General features: G+C 57.1%; 1 protein-coding gene across 12 annotated transcripts in view; it reads left to right on the top strand.

Annotated features, from left to right (window-relative positions):
- LOC113883187 (monocyte to macrophage differentiation factor 2) overlaps positions 1–16,732 on the top strand; it is a 125,584-nt gene that overhangs the window by 44,012 nt on the left and 64,840 nt on the right. For 8 of the 12 annotated variants that reach the window (XM_027526608.1, XM_027526607.1, XM_027526609.1 and 5 more), the window contains 3 exons: positions 4,528–4,629; positions 5,998–6,067; positions 8,597–8,754. In XM_027526608.1, coding sequence (XP_027382409.1) covers positions 4,528–4,629; positions 5,998–6,067; positions 8,597–8,754 — 330 coding nt within the window. Of the gene's footprint in view, positions 1–126; positions 875–4,527; positions 4,630–5,997; positions 6,068–8,596; positions 8,755–16,732 lie in introns of those variants that run through there. The other 4 variants (XM_027526619.1, XM_027526618.1, XM_027526613.1 and 1 more) reach the window with 3 other exon arrangements.

The raw sequence follows: 16,732 nt of genomic DNA, 5'->3' as shown, positions 1-16,732 counted from the left end.
TTCATGCTCAGTTGCTCAGCTGTGTCCGACTCTTTGTGACCCCACAGACTGCAGCCCACCAGGCTCCGCTGTCCATGGGGATTCTCCAGGCAAGATACTGGAGCGGGTAGCCATGCCCTCCTCCAGGGGATCTTCCCCACCCAGGGATCGAGCCCAGGTCTCCCACGTTGGGGGTGGATTCTTTACCGTCTGAGCCACCTTTCCTACTTGAGTAGAAAAGGAAGGATAGTGTACAGACGCTGAAGTCAGCCTTCATTCTCTTAGTCATGTTCTTGGGGACCTCTTTTCATATTAGTACCTTGAAGATGTCTCCATTCCGTTTTTACAGCAGCATAACATTCCCTGGCCGCCCCTATTTATGAGTGTTTACAACGTCAGGCCTCCCCTTCCTTTGCTGTAACGCACAGGCCTGCAGTGAGGGTCCTTGCTGACGGATCATGCATCGCCTTGTGCCTGGTTCGGTTGCTGGAAACAGGTGAAACTGCTGAGCCAACCTATTTTGAGCTACAGAAGCCCCAGGTTCTTAAGCCGAGCCTGATCTTTGTGGGGTAAACGCCAAACTTGGAGGCTCGGTGGCAGGAGTGGGCCTTAGTTCTTTGGGTAACTGTTGCCGAGGCACCTTGCACAGATTGTACTGGTTTAAACCCCCCAGCAGGGACCTCCCTGGTGGTCTAGGTGGTTGAGAAACCACTTGCCAGTGCAGGGGACGTGGGTTCAATCCCTGGTCCGGGAAGATCTCATATTTTGCAGTGTGGCTGTGCTTATGCACCACAGCTGCTGAACCCGCTCTCTGGAGCCCAGGAGCCACAACTACAGAAGCCGGCCCGCCCTGGAGCCTGTGCGCATTGGCCCAAGGCGTGGGAGCCACAGAAAGGTTTGTCCCAGTCTTGCCCAGGGAATTCCAATCTTTGGCTATTGTAAATGGAGTGTTCTTTTTCATTATGTCAGCTAATAAGTGGGTTTAGTTGGTGCACACGAAGGCGACTGCCTTTGGAACACGTTTTGTTGAGATGTGCCTGGGGGGTCCACACAGGGACTTCCCACATCCCGCAGCTGGCCCCCTGGGTGGAGAAGCCGCACGTCCAGCCCCTCCCCAGTCCGCGGCTCCCGTGGGCGGCTGTCTTGAGGCAGCTTTGCCCGATGTCTTCTTTCACGTGAATGGAATCATCATTCTTTCGGGTCTCACTTTTGGGCAGCATTGTGTGGTGAGGGTCACGGAGTCACGGCTGCAGGAGTCGCAGTCCCGTCTCCTTGCTGGACAGCGTTCTGGATGAATGAACCAGAGGTGTCCATCTCCTGTGAGGCACTTTGCAAGGTTTCCAAGTTTGGGGAGATTATGGCTCCACGGTGGGTCCTCTGGTCGTTCTTGTGTGGGTGTGGCAGTGAACTGAGGGGTGGGTGGGGCTTGAAGCAGGATATTCACTTGGTTTTATTTTTATTTTTTTCTGTGGACCATTTTAAAAGTCTTTATTGAATTTGTTACAACATTGCTTCTGTTTTACCTTTTGTTTTTTTGGCTGTGAGTCATTTGGTTTCTCAGCTCCCTGATCAGGGATTGAATCTGCTCCCTCCTACATCAGAAGGCAAAGTCTTAACCACTGGACCATCAGGGAAGTCGTTGGTTTTATCTTTTGGACCGAAGGATGATGCCTTGGGAGTGAGGAGGTGCAAGGAGGCTGATGCAAGGAGCTGGGAGAGAGATGGTTGTGGCTGGGGCCCTGGCACTGGCCTTGGAGTTGAGAGGATGGATGGATGGATGGAAGATGAATTTACAGGAAACGAAGTGGAAACTGTGAGTGACTGAAGGTGGGGAGGAATACCAGGGTTTCTGGCTTCCTCCAGGAAATCGGCCCTCACTGCTGTCAGCCTGGGGACGTAATCAGAGGCAGCCTGTGACCAGCTGAGCTTTGTGGGAGGAGGGGACGTGTAAACCAGGATGCTTCTGGTCGTCAGGTGCCCGGTGGGCTGGTGTACGGAGACCCTGAAAAGAACGGTCAGTCCCGGGTGAGGGGCTGCTGTTCGAGTGGGTAGGTGGGGGCCCCTGGAGATGCAGAGAGCAGGGTAGAGAAGCCAGAAACGATGGGAGGGTGCCTTCCGCTGGCCCCAGGTCACCCACAGGCACCACCTGCAGTTCTCAGGAGTCGGGTGATCTCTAGTTTCTTTTTTGGATGTTGCCAATTAGAGTAAAGCTAGGTTTTGTGCTCAGCTGCAGTAACTATCCTTGACTTGGATTTCTGGAGCCGCCCTCTGAATGCCCCCCTGCCTTGGCTGATTCAGCGCCTGGGTTTCTGTTCTTTATCCCTGATGCTGACGGTCTGGGCACTGGCTCCGTGCCTGTCGAGTGCTGGTGTCTGAGGATGTGGCTGTGAACAGAGACACAGGCTCTGTCCTTATGGGACTTAGTGTCTCCCAGAGGATGTGGACTTTGTCCCGACACCGACACAGAGACTGAACCACCACTGTGGTCCAAGCTGCAAAGGAGGGACGCAGGGGCCGAGAAGGGGAGAAGTGCCCGGGTTTGCGAGCTGTGTCGGGGGGGAAGGGTCGGCAGAACTTGGCCGTTGACTGGATGTGGGGTTGAGAGAGGATCAGAGGTGATGACAGTGTTCTACCTGGACACCCGGGTGCATGGGGAAGGGAGACAGGAGACAAGGGTTTGTGGAGTGATTTGTGGGTATTTTTCTTCGCGGTGCTCTGGTTGAAGGGGTGGAGGTGTGAATGACTCTGGGTCCCCCCATCCCTGCCTCAATCTGAAAAAACTCTGTGATTTTAGTTTTTATTTTCGTTCTTTAAAAGTTCCTATTTATTTACTTTTGGCCGTGCTGGGTCTTGGTTGCTGTGCAGGTTTTCTCTGGTTGCGGCGAGCGGGGCTCCTTCTCGCGGCGGCTCCTTTTGTGGAGCACGGGCTCGAGGGTGCTCAGGCTTCAGCGGGCGCGGCTCCCGGGCTCTCGAGCGCAGGCTCAGTGGTTGTGGCACACGGGCTTAGTTGCTCCGAGACACGTGCTATCTTCCCAGACCAGGGATTGAACCCGCGTCTTCTGCGCTGGCAGGCAGCATCTTTACCGCTGAGCCACCAGGGAAGTCCCTTTATTTTCACTTTTGATAGATTAAGCTTAAATATAAGATTCCAGCATATCACCTTTACTTAAAAAAAGGGTCTGAAAGGTGGTTGCAAGGCTCCGGTGTTGCTGAAAGAGAACAGTCGTGGCATCAGACCGCACGAGGCCCTGGTCCTGATCAGCCTTTCCGGAGCCACGGGTCCTGGGATAACTCCCGAGTCTGTCCCAGCCTCAGTCTCCTGGCCTTTAAAAGGGAGGCAGCAATAGTACCCCCTCCCCCAGCTGTCGTGAAGAGGGATGACGGTGACCCGCACACAGACGCCATTCATGCAATTAACCAGGCAGGGAGGACCGTGTCATGAATGATCAGGAAAACTGGCTGGGTCAGGGTGACACAGAACTTTCCCTTCCCCAGTGCTTCAGAAAACCGTTAATAATCGAGTCATAAATATTGAGGAGGACAAAAGAAAAGTCACCGTCTTCTGGAACCGGAGCCCCTTCTGCAGGAACCTGGCGTGTTTTTGTGCAGTCAGGTTGTACAGACAGCGGCATAGGCTGGAGGCTGGAATGCATGCATGCGGGCTGGAGAGAGGGTGCAGGACCAGCCCCCTGGCCTGGGGCACAGGCCTGCATTGTCCGGGGCCCCTGGCTCCGCAGCCATTTCCCAGGCCAGGGGTCCCCAACCTCCGAGCTCTAATGCCTGATGACCTGAGGCAGAGCTGATGTAAAAATAATAATAATAAATAAAGTGTATAATGAAGTTAATGTGCTTGAATCATCACGAAACCATCCCCTCCCCAGTCCATGGAAAAATTGTCTTCCACGAAACCTGTCCCTGGTCCCTCAAAGGTGGGGGACCGCTGACCTAAGCCAACAGCTGGAGCCAAAGGCTGGGTCCTGCAGGCACCTGGCCCAGGAGACACCACCTGGCTTGAGCAGCGGAGAGAAAAACCCACTTTTCTGGGAGCCTGGGGAGAGAGTCTCAGGAGTGGGGAAGGAAGGAAGGAGTTCCTCCTGCAAAGTGCCCTCTACTGCTGAACCCCACGCTGTGCTGGCTGCGGAGGGAGGAGTTCACAAGGCCCAGCTCAGCTGTCACCCAGCAGGCAGGACTTCCCTGGTGGTCCGGTGGGTAGGAGTCCGCCTGCCAGTGCAGGGGACATGGTCGATCCCTGCTCTGGGAAGATACCGCTTGCTGTGGGGCAACTAAGCCCGGGCGCCAGGAAACGCCCACTGGTTTGAGATGCCCTTTTCCTTCATGCTGGGACATCCTCAGTTTTGCTGACTTGGCTCGAATAATTGCATACAGTTTTGGTTTCTCTTTCTGTCTCTCCACCTGTCCTCCGTGAGAGGCCACATCCCAGACGTGGAGCCACAGGGGACAGGGCTGGCCGTGGAAGGCGAGGTCCCAGGCCCGCCCCCACCCCCTCAGGCCCCTCAGGCCCCTGTGCCCTCCCGTCCTGCCTCCCAGGCTGAACCTCCGCGAGCTGGGCCCCTGGGCCTCCCACATGCGATGGCTGGTCTGGATCATGGCCTCGGTCGGCACAGTCTATGTCTTCTTCTTTCATGAGCGGTAAGCTGGGGCTGGGGGGGAGGGGGCGGGGTCTCAGGGGGCGGGGTGGGGCGAGGGGGCGGGGTCTCAGGGGGCGGGGTGGGGCGAGGGGGCGGGGTCTCGGGCGGGGGTGGGTCTCGGGGGCGGGGTCTCAGGGGGCGGGGTGGGTCTCGGGGGCGGGGTCTCGGGCGGGGTGGGGCGAGGGGGCGGGGTCTCAGGGGCGGGGTGGGGAGGGGGCCGGGTCTCGGGCGGGGTGGGGCGAGGGGGTGGGGTCTCAGGGGCGGGGTGGGGAGGGGGCGGGGTCTCAGGGGTGGGGTGGGGGAGAGGGGGCGGGGTCTCAGGGGGCGGGGTGGGGGCGGGGTCTCAGGGGCGGGGTGGGGAGAGGGCATGGGGTCTCAGGGGCGGGGTGGGGAGGGGGCGGGGTCTCAGGGGGTGGGGTGGGGGGAGGGGGTGGGGTCTCAGGGGGCGAGGTGGGGAGAGGGGGCGGGGTCTCAGGGGGCGGGGTGGGGAGGGATGGGGTCTCAGGGGCGGGGTGGGGAGAGGGGGCGGGGTCTCAGGGGGCGGGGTGGGGAGGGGATGGAGTCTCAGGGGTGGGGTGGGGAGAGGGGGCGGGGTCTCAGGGGGCGCGGTGCCTCCATCAGGGCCTCCTCCCTGCCCCTGCCAGGACGAGACCTCAGCATGTCCCCCGAAGCGTGTGGGCACAGCCGTGCCTGGCACCCTTGTGTCCAGGCCCATCGGCAGTCACCACGTGCACAGTCCATAGGGTCAATGTGAGGAGTTAAAAAAAAAAGGTCATTGTTGGTGCTTCGACCCGGTGAATGGGGTCTTCTTTAAGCTGGGTCAGCAGGTGAGAAAGGAGAGGGTCTCAGGGCCGCCCACCCGCTTCCATCCTGCTGAGAGACAGCAGGGAAGTGAGGACGAGGGGGAAGGAAACAGAGCTGGAGAAGTCAGAGGCAGCCACAGACCCTGGACTGTCCGAGGACAGCGGACGGGTATCAGTTGGTGCCGCCACTCGGATGGATGGAGAGCGTTTGCTCGAGCCTTGTGGTGAAAGGTGCTGGGATGGAACAGTAATGCCTGCCCTGGGTTGAGCAAGGGAGGAGCACCCAGGCATGCTATGCCCACCCAGCATTTGCCACCCTCGAATGTCAGTTCACAGGTGTGGAAACCTAGCCTCAGAGAGGGAAAGGGATCCGCCCACGGCCACCCAGCTCTGCTAGCACTTGCTGGGTGCAGCTGGGTCAAATCCGAGCTCAGGGGTGCTGGGCAGAGGGCACAGTTCCCTTCCGTTACTCTTCTGGCTGGGGGTGCCCCCTCCCAACCCGAATGGGGGAGGTGATGCTCACGGGGAGGCCGTCCCAAGGCCATGACGCCCTGTCTTCCTGGCAGGTACAAGCTCGTGGAGCTGCTCTGCTATGTCATCATGGGCTTCTTCCCCGCCCTGGTCGTCCTTTCCATGGTAAGTCACCCCACCAGGTGTGGGTCTTGCGTCTGGCTGGAGGGGGCCCAGAGTGGTACTGGAGATGGTGAGGCTGAGGCTTCTGCCCCGGCAGATGGTGATCTCAGGCCGGGGGTCCACGTGACTCGCCTGCCAAGGTGCAGGTCACCCTGGGCTCGGCTCCTCGGTTCCAGGGCGCCTCCTCTCTCTGCTTCACCTCAGCGGGTTCATTAGTCCCTCTGGGCTCCAGGTTTTCCTGCTTATTTAGGCATCAGGTAAGAAAACTCAGGGACAGGGACTAGAAGGGTGCCTGCAACAGAGTAAGTACCTGCTGGCTAAATTAAATCTATAATAATAATAACGCAGGTGGCCATGGAGGCGGAGCTGAGTCTCCAGCTTGTGACAGCCCCCTTAGCGTTCCTACTCAACATTTTCCCTGTGAAAATGTGAGTTTGTTGTTGTTCAGTCGCTAAGTGACCCCCATGGATTGCAGCACACCAGACTTCCCAGTTCTTCACTGTCTCCCGGAGTTTGCTCAAATTCATGTCCATTGAGTCGGTAATGTATGTCCATTGAGTCCGTAACATGAGTTATCTAATGCCTCTTCATGAGAAATGGAAAAGATACACAGCAAACCATTAAGGATGGCTAACAGGCAAGTCTGTGGGTCTGCAGACATGATGCCTTGTTTGTTCATCTTTTACAAAAAAATGGGATCACGCTGTACAAACTGTTCCGGAACACGCTTGTCTCACTTGGCGTGATGTCGAGGGCCTGTGCCATAGAGCTGCACCTGCCTCTGGAGATTGTTGTGAAGATGGCGTTGGATAACTCACTTAAGGCCCTTAGGACGGGGTATGGCAAGCAGTCCGTGCTGAGAAGTGTTACTGTGATACGTCTTTAATAGTCAGGCGTCACCCTCTGGAGGGCTGGGTGCGTGCTTGTACATACCTCCAGTGAAAAGCTCCCCAGCTGTTCCGAAGACCGAGGTGGGTCCCCACACGGGGAGGTAGATGAATCCCCACGAGACTGCATCGTGGAAGTGATGTATCAGGATGACAGGCGTGGCCCGAGCCCCCTTATCTTAAGTGACCCGTCGCTCTGGGCATGTATATGCTTATGAAGTGCATACCGTGTACTGCGTGCATATAGACGAGTCTGGAAGGATACCGTCAGACACGGTTATTGGTGGTGAGCAGTGAGACCTGTGGGAAGGGGGCCCAGGAGACGGGGCGGTAAGTTCTTACTCCCCGTCCCTCCTGTTCCCCTTGAGCCCCCGTAACAACCGCCCAGGCGTCACTTGTGCTCGCCTTGGAGGGCCGGGAATGCCGCAATCCACCATGGATCAGTTCAGTTCAGTTCAGTTGCTCAGTCGTGTCCGACTCTTCGTGACCCCATGGACTGCAGCACGCCAGGCTTCCCTGTCCATCACCAACTCCCGGAGTTCACTCAAACTCATGTCCATCGTGTTGGTGATGCCGTCCAGCCATCTCATCCTCTGTCGTCCCCTTCTCCTCCCACCTTCAATCTTTCCCAGCATCAGGGTCTTTTGCAGTGAGTCAGTTCTTTGCATCAGGTGGCCAAAGGATTGGAGTTTCAGCATCAGTCCTTCCAATGAACACCCAGGACTGATCTCCTTTAGAATGGACTGGTTGGATCTCCTTGCAGTCCAAGGGACTCTCGGGAGTCTTCTCCAACACCACAGTTAAAAGCATCAATTCTTCGGTGCTCAGCTTTCTTTATAGTCCACTCTCACATCCATCCCATGGATGCATACTACTTTTTAAGAATTGTGATAAAATACACATGCAGTTTATGGTTTTAGCCGTCTTTAAGTGTACAGTTCAAGGGCATGAAGTTCACTCATCTTGTTGTGGAGCCATCACCACCGTCCATCCACGGGACTGTCTCATCTTCCGACATTCTGTCCCCACTAAACCTCACTCCCTACCTGTTCCCCCCAACCCAGCCCCTGGTAGCCAGATGGCCACTGTGCTTTCCAACCGTGAATTTGACTCATTCAGGGTATCAAGGCCTACGGTCGCTGTCTGGTTTATTTCGCTTTGCACAGCGCCCTTGCGGTCTCTTCCGTGTTGTATCATGTGTCAGAGTTTCCTCCCTTTTCAAGACTGAGTAATACTCCACCGTGTAAACTAACACAGATACCATGTTGCGTATCCATTCTCCTCCTGCCGGACGCTTGGGATGCCTCCCGCTTTTGGCTGCTGTAAATGACGCTGCAGTGAACTTGGTTGTACAAGTATCTGTGTGTGTCTCTGCTTTCCCTTCTCTGATGTTTGCTTTTTAGGACAGATAAAAAGCTTCGAGATATCCTTTGAGATTGTGACAGAAATGTGTTACACACGAGAATGAATCAGTAGGGCGGGTGGGGTGGAGAGTTGATGACATCGGTGTGCTGAGATGCCGCTCCTGGGGCTCCGGGCAGCCCCGCCATCCATGTCTTCCTGTCCGGGTGGTGGGGGTGGCTGGGTGGTGTTGGTCTCGCTGGCCGCTCATCTGACGTGTGCTCACCCTTGTCCTTACCGACAGCCCGACACCGAGGGCATCTGGGAGCTGGTGACCGGAGGGGTCTTCTACTGCTTGGGCATGGTGTTCTTCAAGAGTGACGGGAGGATCCCCTTTGCCCATGCCATCTGGCATCTCTTTGTGGCATTCGGTGCTGGCACCCACTACTATGCCATCTGGAGGTACTTGTATCTGCCCAGCACCCTGCACGCCAAGGTGTCCAAATGAGGCGGCCCAGCCTGCGTGGGGACATGTAGGCCTTTGGAGCAGAGCATCACGGGGAGTGTTCCTGCAACCCTGAGCCCAGAGCACAGCGCCCAGGCCCGTCTGCCCTCCCACGGGTCAAGCTTTCAGTGGGTCTGAGATCACTTCTGGTGATAAGCCAGACCATCCCTTGGGCTCTAGGTGAGAGAGAAGGCATTTAGTCACTCTCTCAGAGGAGAAATGGACCCTGCAGTGTGTTCCTATTCTAGACAGACGTTTCCTAAAGCAACCAACATTCACATCGTCAGAAAAGGGGGCAGACGAGATCCTGGCCAGCTGAGGAATGACGGGCCCACACGTGCTTCTCAAGGCCCTGAGAAGTCTATCGGGGAGTCTGGTGTTACTGATACCCCAGGTGGCCTGGGCCTCCTCTGCTACCAAAGTCCTGGCTGGGGAATTATCCCCTGCTCATGGGGGGACGTCCCCCAGCTAGTAGATCAGGGATGGTGAGAATCTGTGACCGTGGCAGGCATCCCCAATCAGCTGCCGCGCGGTGTGGTTTCAGAATTCTTTCCACGACTTCTCTGGGCAGCCACTGCCAATTGAGTTGGCACTTATGAGGGCCCCCCTCTTTGCCTTGCCAACCCTGTGCGCTCTGCAGTGGGGTTTTGGCCAGAGCACTTCGGTGTCTCCATGTTGGAGACCAGGCTTGGTTCCCTGGCGAGGGCATTTGGGGGCCGTTGGGGGGAGACTGAGGTGCACCCAGAGCAGCCCACCATCCTACTGCACTGCAGTGGGTTCTCAGCACAGAGGGCGAGCGGCGGGGGACGTGCCTCCTGTCCCTTGGCCGTTTCTTCTCTTGCTGACAAACCCAGAGACATTACAAGAGCCATTCATTGTGGTGGGGTGGTGGGGGGGCAAGCAGACCCCAGGAACTCGGTTTGCTCGCTCCAGATTTAGGGTTTGTGATTCAGATTCTCAATGAGTGCCAATCAGCCGCCCTTGGAGGCTCCTTGGATGAGCCCTGGAGGGAAGGCCTCGGGTCGTTTGATGAGGATCTGGGCAGGGTGTCCGGGACACCCCCAAGCTCCAAAGCCTACAGCAGTCCCAAGACCAGGGGCGGAAGCCTGACTAACCAACCCTCAGCCAATGTCCTCAGCCCTCTCGCAGGGCTGGGCCAGCGCTCGGGACAGGCCGCCTGCGGGGTCTGACCTGGCGTCTCAGACTGCATCAGGATCTGCGTCTCGTTAGACAGACTTCACTCTGAGACTCCCAGCCAGGGTCAAGTGGGCAGAGACAGGGTGCCTTACGCCGAGTTCTCGCACATTCCAGGGTGTTTCAGGGCTCTGGCATCTGGAACCCCACATTCGAGACGATATTAAGTCCTCTGACACATCTTCAGGTGGGCGGGTTTCTGAGCTTGGGGGTTTTTGTCCTCTTGCCTGGGTGTGTGTGTGTGTGTGTGTACAAACCTGCCCTGTGAGCCCTCCAAGGATTTCCTATCAGTTGGGGGTCACGGTTGGAGATGAGGGGAGGGGAAACTTTGAGGGGGAGGGCAGGCTTGCCCTGATTGAGGGCAGGGACCCTGTGACCCGACCTCTGCTGGGTCTGAGGTGGGGGAGGGACCACGTGGGTCCTGGGATGCTGTTTAGGAAAACTCCCGAAGCATGGCTCCATGGCAGGCCGAGACGACAGTCCCTTCATTGAGCGGCTGATGGGGACTGAAGCCCGGTGGCCGGGCCAGTGCTGAGTGCTCAAGACTCTGACCCGGGACTCCCTGTACTGTCCCCGAGCCCCTGCAGAGCTCTTGTGATGCCTGCGTTTCCTCATGCTTCTCCTGGGTACTGGGTATGACATTTCTCCCTAGACAGCCTGCTCCTTTATCCCCACACCTTTTGAGGTGCCTGTTCCTCTGATGGGGACTCTGTTCACCCCCTCACCCACCCAACTCCTACACATCCTTCAAAGCCCCACTCGGGCATTAGCACAGAAGAACTTCTGATCCTCCTCTGATTTAGGGGCTCCCCCCACTCTGCTTCCCAACACCCCTCGTGCTCACCTGCCCGCCCGTGTTCCTTCATCCCCTGGTACTTGTGCCTGCTGCCCAACACACATGCTCCTGGAGGGAGGGGCTGTGTCTTGCCAGACTCGGGACCAATTCCAGCATCCTCCCACCTCTTTGGGAAGGCTTGGGCTAACTCCTCAACCTCTCTGTGCCTCAGTGTCCTCTGCTGTACGATGAGTGTGGTAAGGTGACACCTCGCAGGGTTGTTTGAAGATTCAGCAGGAGGCTGAACGTCAAACACTTCGGCCTGGTATCCTCATTAGCTCCCTGAGTTGGAAAGCAATCCCCAGTGATGATAATGAGAGGTGTGTCAAAGCCTGTGCCACCCAAAGGAATGACCCACCAATGGCGGAATGTCTGACTACGGACGGGCTGGTGAGCACAATGGAGGCTGTTTGTGCAGCCTTGACCACGCTGCCCCACCCCCAACTCCCGTTCAGAACTGGCTTCCTGTGAACTTTCTTCCCCAGCATCAATCTGAGAGTGAATTTCCCAGGATGCCATTTAACCCAAGACCCTGGCATTCCTTCACATATACCACAAACATCGAAGGCAAGGAAAAGACATTCCTTTAGTCCCTCGTGAGGTAAGACTCTGTCCCGGTAGCATCCTAAGCTGTGCCCGGGGGTGAAGGGCGGGGTGGTCAGGACACTGGAAATTCAGATGCCCGCCAGCTCCCTCGTCCTGTCCTCCTTTGAGGCCATCCTGTGCCAGGATGACCCAGCAAGACAGCTATTGTGTCCCAAGGAGCCGGGAGAGGGAGCAGTTGGCAGCAGAGTGGCCTGTTGGACATTCCGGGCACTTCAGTGACCGCTCCTGAGTTAGGTGGGCACTGCCAGGGCAGGGCGAGAGGTGAAGCTGGTGCGAAGGTTAGGGAGGAAGGCAGGAGCCGGGTGGGGGGGCTGGGGCTCGCATTTCAACAGCGTGCCCCCCATGGCATCCCGCGCCGGTGGACCGGCCTGCTGTTGACCACCTGCTCAGTTAGTCCGCTGGCGATCGTCACAACAAACCCGAGCAGGTATGCTTGCTGGTGGAGGCCTGGCCGCCGGTTGGCGGGGTTTCCCTGAAAGACCCAGAGCAGAGCTCACCCAGGGCTGTCCCCTCAGCCCAGGGGAGGGTTTCAGTCATTGTCACAGACCAGAGCTCCCTTTCTGTCTTGATTTCCAGTTACAATTGCATGTACAGCGGGAGCAGGGCTGAGTATCCGCCTTTCCATCAGCCTCTGGGTGGGGCTGGGGAAGAATCCTAGGAAAGCACCGGGAGTGGAGGGGGGCCGACAGAGATGGGACTTGTCAGTGGGCCTGGATCTGAAGCCCTAAAGCCACCTGGGCTGTGGGTGGATGCCCTGCACAGAGGGGTCATTTAGAAGGTTGCAGTCCCGGGACTTCTGGGGGGGGTTTCAACTCTTCCCAGCTCTGCTTTCTGTATTTGCGAAAGCTGAAGCACTCTGAAGGTTTTCCTGTAACCCTGCTCGAGCCCCTGCGGCCGGACCCAGGCCTCCGTCAGGAACAAGGCAGGGTGGCGCTCAGGCTGCCCACAGCCCCCGCACGTGCTGAGACAGGCAGGTGGAGCTCAGAGGCTGAGCTGGGCCTGGTGACCTGGTCAGAAAAGGACCTGTCAGATGTGCCACCGCAAACTGTGTGATCAGATGCTGAGATGCAGGCTCTGGGGACGGCTCTGTGGGGTGCTGAAGGAGCCCGGGGAAGCCCCAGCAGCCACTTCCACACAGGCGGAGCAGCTCAGGAGCACCCACGGGTTACAGGTGTGGGTACAAGTGAGGGAAAGAGGCAGATACTGTCATAGTATCATTATGAAAGGCTTTCTTGGTGGCTCGGTGGTAAAGAACTCGCCTGCCGACGCTCAGACAAATGTGCGGAAGGAACGGGGGATGGTGAGCTTGGTCTGGTGTGGTCTCCTCCTCCTCCCTGAGGTGGAAGACTGGGCAAGGAGTTCTGTGTGAGTCTTGGCCCCTTTGTGTCTGGGGCCGGATGGGGCAGGCTCATGACCAGGGTCTGCGGGGACACTGCCCTGCCTTTCCTCTCGTGTCTGCTCATCAGAAGACACCTCGGGGCTGTTGTTTTCCAACTCGGGTTTGTGACGAGCTTTGCCTCTGCCCCAAGTCGGCCTGGAGCCCTGGTACCCCAGGATGAGGGAGACAGGACCCCATGGGAAACCAGGTCTGCACGTGTCGGGATGGCATCTGGCGGGGCCCTGCGACGCCTGTGGCTGGAGGCATGGTGTGTCCTAGTGACTGGGAGGGGGTGGCTTGCTTTCTTTTCTTTTGGCTGCACCAGAGCTCGTGGGACCTTAGTTCCACAATCAGGGGTTAAGCCTGGGCCCAGGGCAGAGGAAACCTGGGAGTCCTAACCTCTGGACCGCCAGGGAATTCCCTTGGGGGGTTGTTTTTTTATGTTTTCATTATAATAATAAATGCTTACTATAACATGTTCAGAAAATGCTAGAAAGGTAGAAAATATCTGCCAGCATCTACTTCAGATAACCCCGGTGGCTCAGACTGTAAAGAACCTGCCTGCAATACGGGAGATCATGGTTCAATCCCTGGGTCAGAAAGATCCCCTGGAGAAGGGAATGGCAACTCACTCCAATATTCTTGCCTGGAGAATTCCATGGACAGAGGAGCCTACAGTCCATCGGGTCACAAGGAGTTGGGCACTACCGAGCAACTAACACAGACACACACACACACTCGCACACACACACACACGCCTCAGATAACCACTCCTAGTTTTTTTCTTTCTATTCTCCTCACTCAGTGGGTACTGTTTTTTGTTCATTTTGGCTGGGAGACTTGTGGGATCTTGGTTCCCTGACAAGGAATTAAACCCAGGCCCTCCTGCAGTGAAAGTGCAGAGTCCTAACCTCCAGACCGCCACCAAGTCCCCTGATGCGTACTTTTAAATTTTGACGTTTTCTTCTCTTGCCATCGGAGAAGGCAATGGCAGCCCACTCCAGTACTCTTGCCTGGAAAATCCCATGGATGGAGGAGCCTGGTAGGCTGTAGTCCATGGGGTCACTAAGAGTCGGACACAACTGAGCGACTTCCCTTTCCCTTTCTCTTGCCATAGACGCCTTTACAGCCTACTTTAAAAAAAAAAAAAAAGACTTCTATTTCTCCTAATTTCAAGCGCCTTGTAAACATTCTTTTAAAGGCCTCCATTAAATGGACGTACCAGTTTCTTTAATCATCCTTTTAATTCAGGAGACAAGCATAGATTGATCTGTAATGAGGATCTTTTGCCATCAAGTTTTCCCTCGTATGTAGTGTGTCTGCTGTCGGCCATGCAGATGGTAGGTGGAATCTGCTTCCTGCTATGTGGGTGCCCCATCCTGGCCACCACCATTCCTGTGGACATTGGGTGGATTGTTCCTACAACTGGCCACCGTCCTCACCCCTGAAGGAGTCCGGGCTTCCGGGGACCTCCTGCCTGGATGCTCCCAGAGAGCGGGATTATCTGGGCGGTTTGGAAAAGTCAGCCCGTGAGGCGTGAGGTGTGAGCGTGGAGGGGGAGGGGAGCACGTGTCTGTGTGTCCTGCAGGTGGCCTGTAGAGTGAGGGCGGGAGGAGAAGGGGCGACGGAGGCTGAGATGGTTGGACGGCATCACCGACTAAATGGACATGAGTTTGAGCAAGCTTTGGGAGATAGTGAAGGACAGGGAAGCCTGGTGTGCTGCAGTCCACGGGGTTGCAAGGAGTGGGACACGACTGAGAGACTGAACAACAACAGGTGGTCTGGAGGCTCACGAGAGGGAGAGGCTGGCGGGCTGTGGCGGGCACTTTGCTGGGCATGCGTGCTGACCCTGGCTGACGCTGTCAGCTGCTGGTGGGAGGGGAGAAGCCCTTGCTGGTGTGCTCTGCACATGTGTGGTGCCATGGAGACCAGTTGTCAAGTTTTCAGGAAACTTTGGAAAGGCCTTAAACCACGGCTAGTGTGAATCTGGCCAGAGTGGAGTAGCTACAACTGTGGAAATCGGCAAAGCCCGCACATCAGAGCTCTGCCTTTTGGGGAGCTTGTTTACCAGCGGGCCGTAGCCCGCACCCCGGGCAGGCTCTTCCGTGTTCCATCCCCTCTTCATGATTAGCAGGTCAGGTACACACAGCTGGGGGGCTTCCCAGATGTCACAGCGGTAAAGAACCCGCCCGCCAGTGCAGGAGACATAAGAGACACCAATTCGATCCCTGGGTTGGGAAGATCCACTGGAGGAGGAAAAGGCAACCTGCTCTGGTATTCTTGCCGGAAGAATCCCATGGACAGAGGAGCCCGGTGGGCTGCAGCCCAGGAGGCTATCAAGAGTGGGGCATGACTGAGCATCTGAGCACACAGTCACACACAGTTACAGACGGGTGCTTATTCTCATCCATGTTCTCATGTATTTCTCCCCACAAAGCCTGGCAAGACGAAACTGCTGTTTGTGCGTCTTACTTGGGGAGACTGAGGCTGCTCAGAGAGGCCGAGTGATTTGCCTGGGGCAGCCCAGCAGGCAGAATCTGGGGCGCGGCCCCTGGCTGAGGCTTCCTTCCTCCTCCCGAGGGCCCGGGCTGTCTTGCTCCCGAGGGCTGAGCTCTGAGCAGCAGGTGAGGGCGTCTTCTTGATGTCCTTCTGGGGCCACACTGCTCCTGATCTGGCTGCTGAATCCCCGAATTCCGTCAGTTTTGCCCGCGCCTCGGCAGGTCTGAGGGTGAGACCGCGGGTATTTCCTGCTCCCAAGTGGTGCTTGTCTTCTTAAGGCGCGCGTGTCCAGCCGACGGCCTTCCCACCAGCAGCACAAGGTAAAGGCAGCGTGTACACACACTTGAACGGGTCAATGCGTGGAGAAGCGACTGCTCTCATCCACCTGGCCTGTCGGGTGAGGGTTTGGGGTCTGCTGGGCCCGGCACAGCCGTGACTGATGAATCCATCTCAGGTCCTCTCGGAATCTCTGCCCATACCGCGCCCCCACCTTCTCCCTGCAAACCTGGCCTCACAATAGGCTTTCGAACCGACGTTTACACTCGTCATGGTGGTCAGAGGGGAGGTGCCCATCCCAGCGGTGGCCCAGCAGTCTATTTCGGGAGGGTGACCTGTGCATCCCGGGGTTGGCCCTGTGAGGAGTCAGGCTGCAGGGTGCAGGGATTAGATGGCGTTTGTGTTTTCCAAGCCTTCTTAATACCCACCATAAGAAACGCGTTCTACACGGCGACTCCGGTTATGTGTGACCCGCTCTGAAATGGGACCTGCTGGCGGGGCGCTGACCTCCCCTCACCTACTCCGACCCCCGGCTCTGTCTTGCCCTGTGGCATTGTGTTCAAGCTGGAACGATTCTGTGGCCCACCGGTGGGCCTGCATCCTCAGTTCTGGGCACTGCTCTTGGCGCACTCTCTGCAAAGCCCTGAGCCTTGGTGTTAGGGGCTTCGTGCCAGTTGGCCGTGATCGGCAGGGGTCAGCATGGTGCCATGCCTCGGGAGCCTGGGTGTCCCAGGGCCATGTGGGAAGCTCTGAGGATCTGGTTACTGCCAACCCTGACCCCCTTGAGGGAAATACAGCATCAGACTTTGGGGGTCTCTTGTCTTGGTGATGTTCCCGTGTTCAGGGGCCCTTGGAGCTGAGTGGTTGTAGACCAGGAAGGGTTGGGAAGGCGGGAGGGAGAGGGGGAATCCAGAGATCTTGGATCCAGAGTTTTGGAGGAGCAGCTTTGCCTCTGTAAACAATTTCAAATTTCAGGCTCTGACTCTGGGGAATGACTCGCCCAGCAGTCGTGTTTACACCGCCAGGTTTCCCGAGGAACCCGCCCACTTGTGTGCAGGTGTAGACCCTGCAGCTTGTTAAGCGCTTTCTCGGGGGTGGGGCTGGGGCTGCAGCAGTGAGCAGGAGCCCCGATGGTCTCCCTGTTCGT

The sequence above is a fragment of the Bos indicus x Bos taurus genome, chromosome 25 (genome assembly GCF_003369695.1).
Source record: "Bos indicus x Bos taurus breed Angus x Brahman F1 hybrid chromosome 25, Bos_hybrid_MaternalHap_v2.0, whole genome shotgun sequence".
Taxonomy (NCBI): domain Eukaryota; kingdom Metazoa; phylum Chordata; class Mammalia; order Artiodactyla; family Bovidae; genus Bos; species Bos indicus x Bos taurus.
The sequence above is the reverse complement of the archived record's forward strand: the minus strand, read 5'-3'. Positions and strand labels throughout refer to the sequence as shown.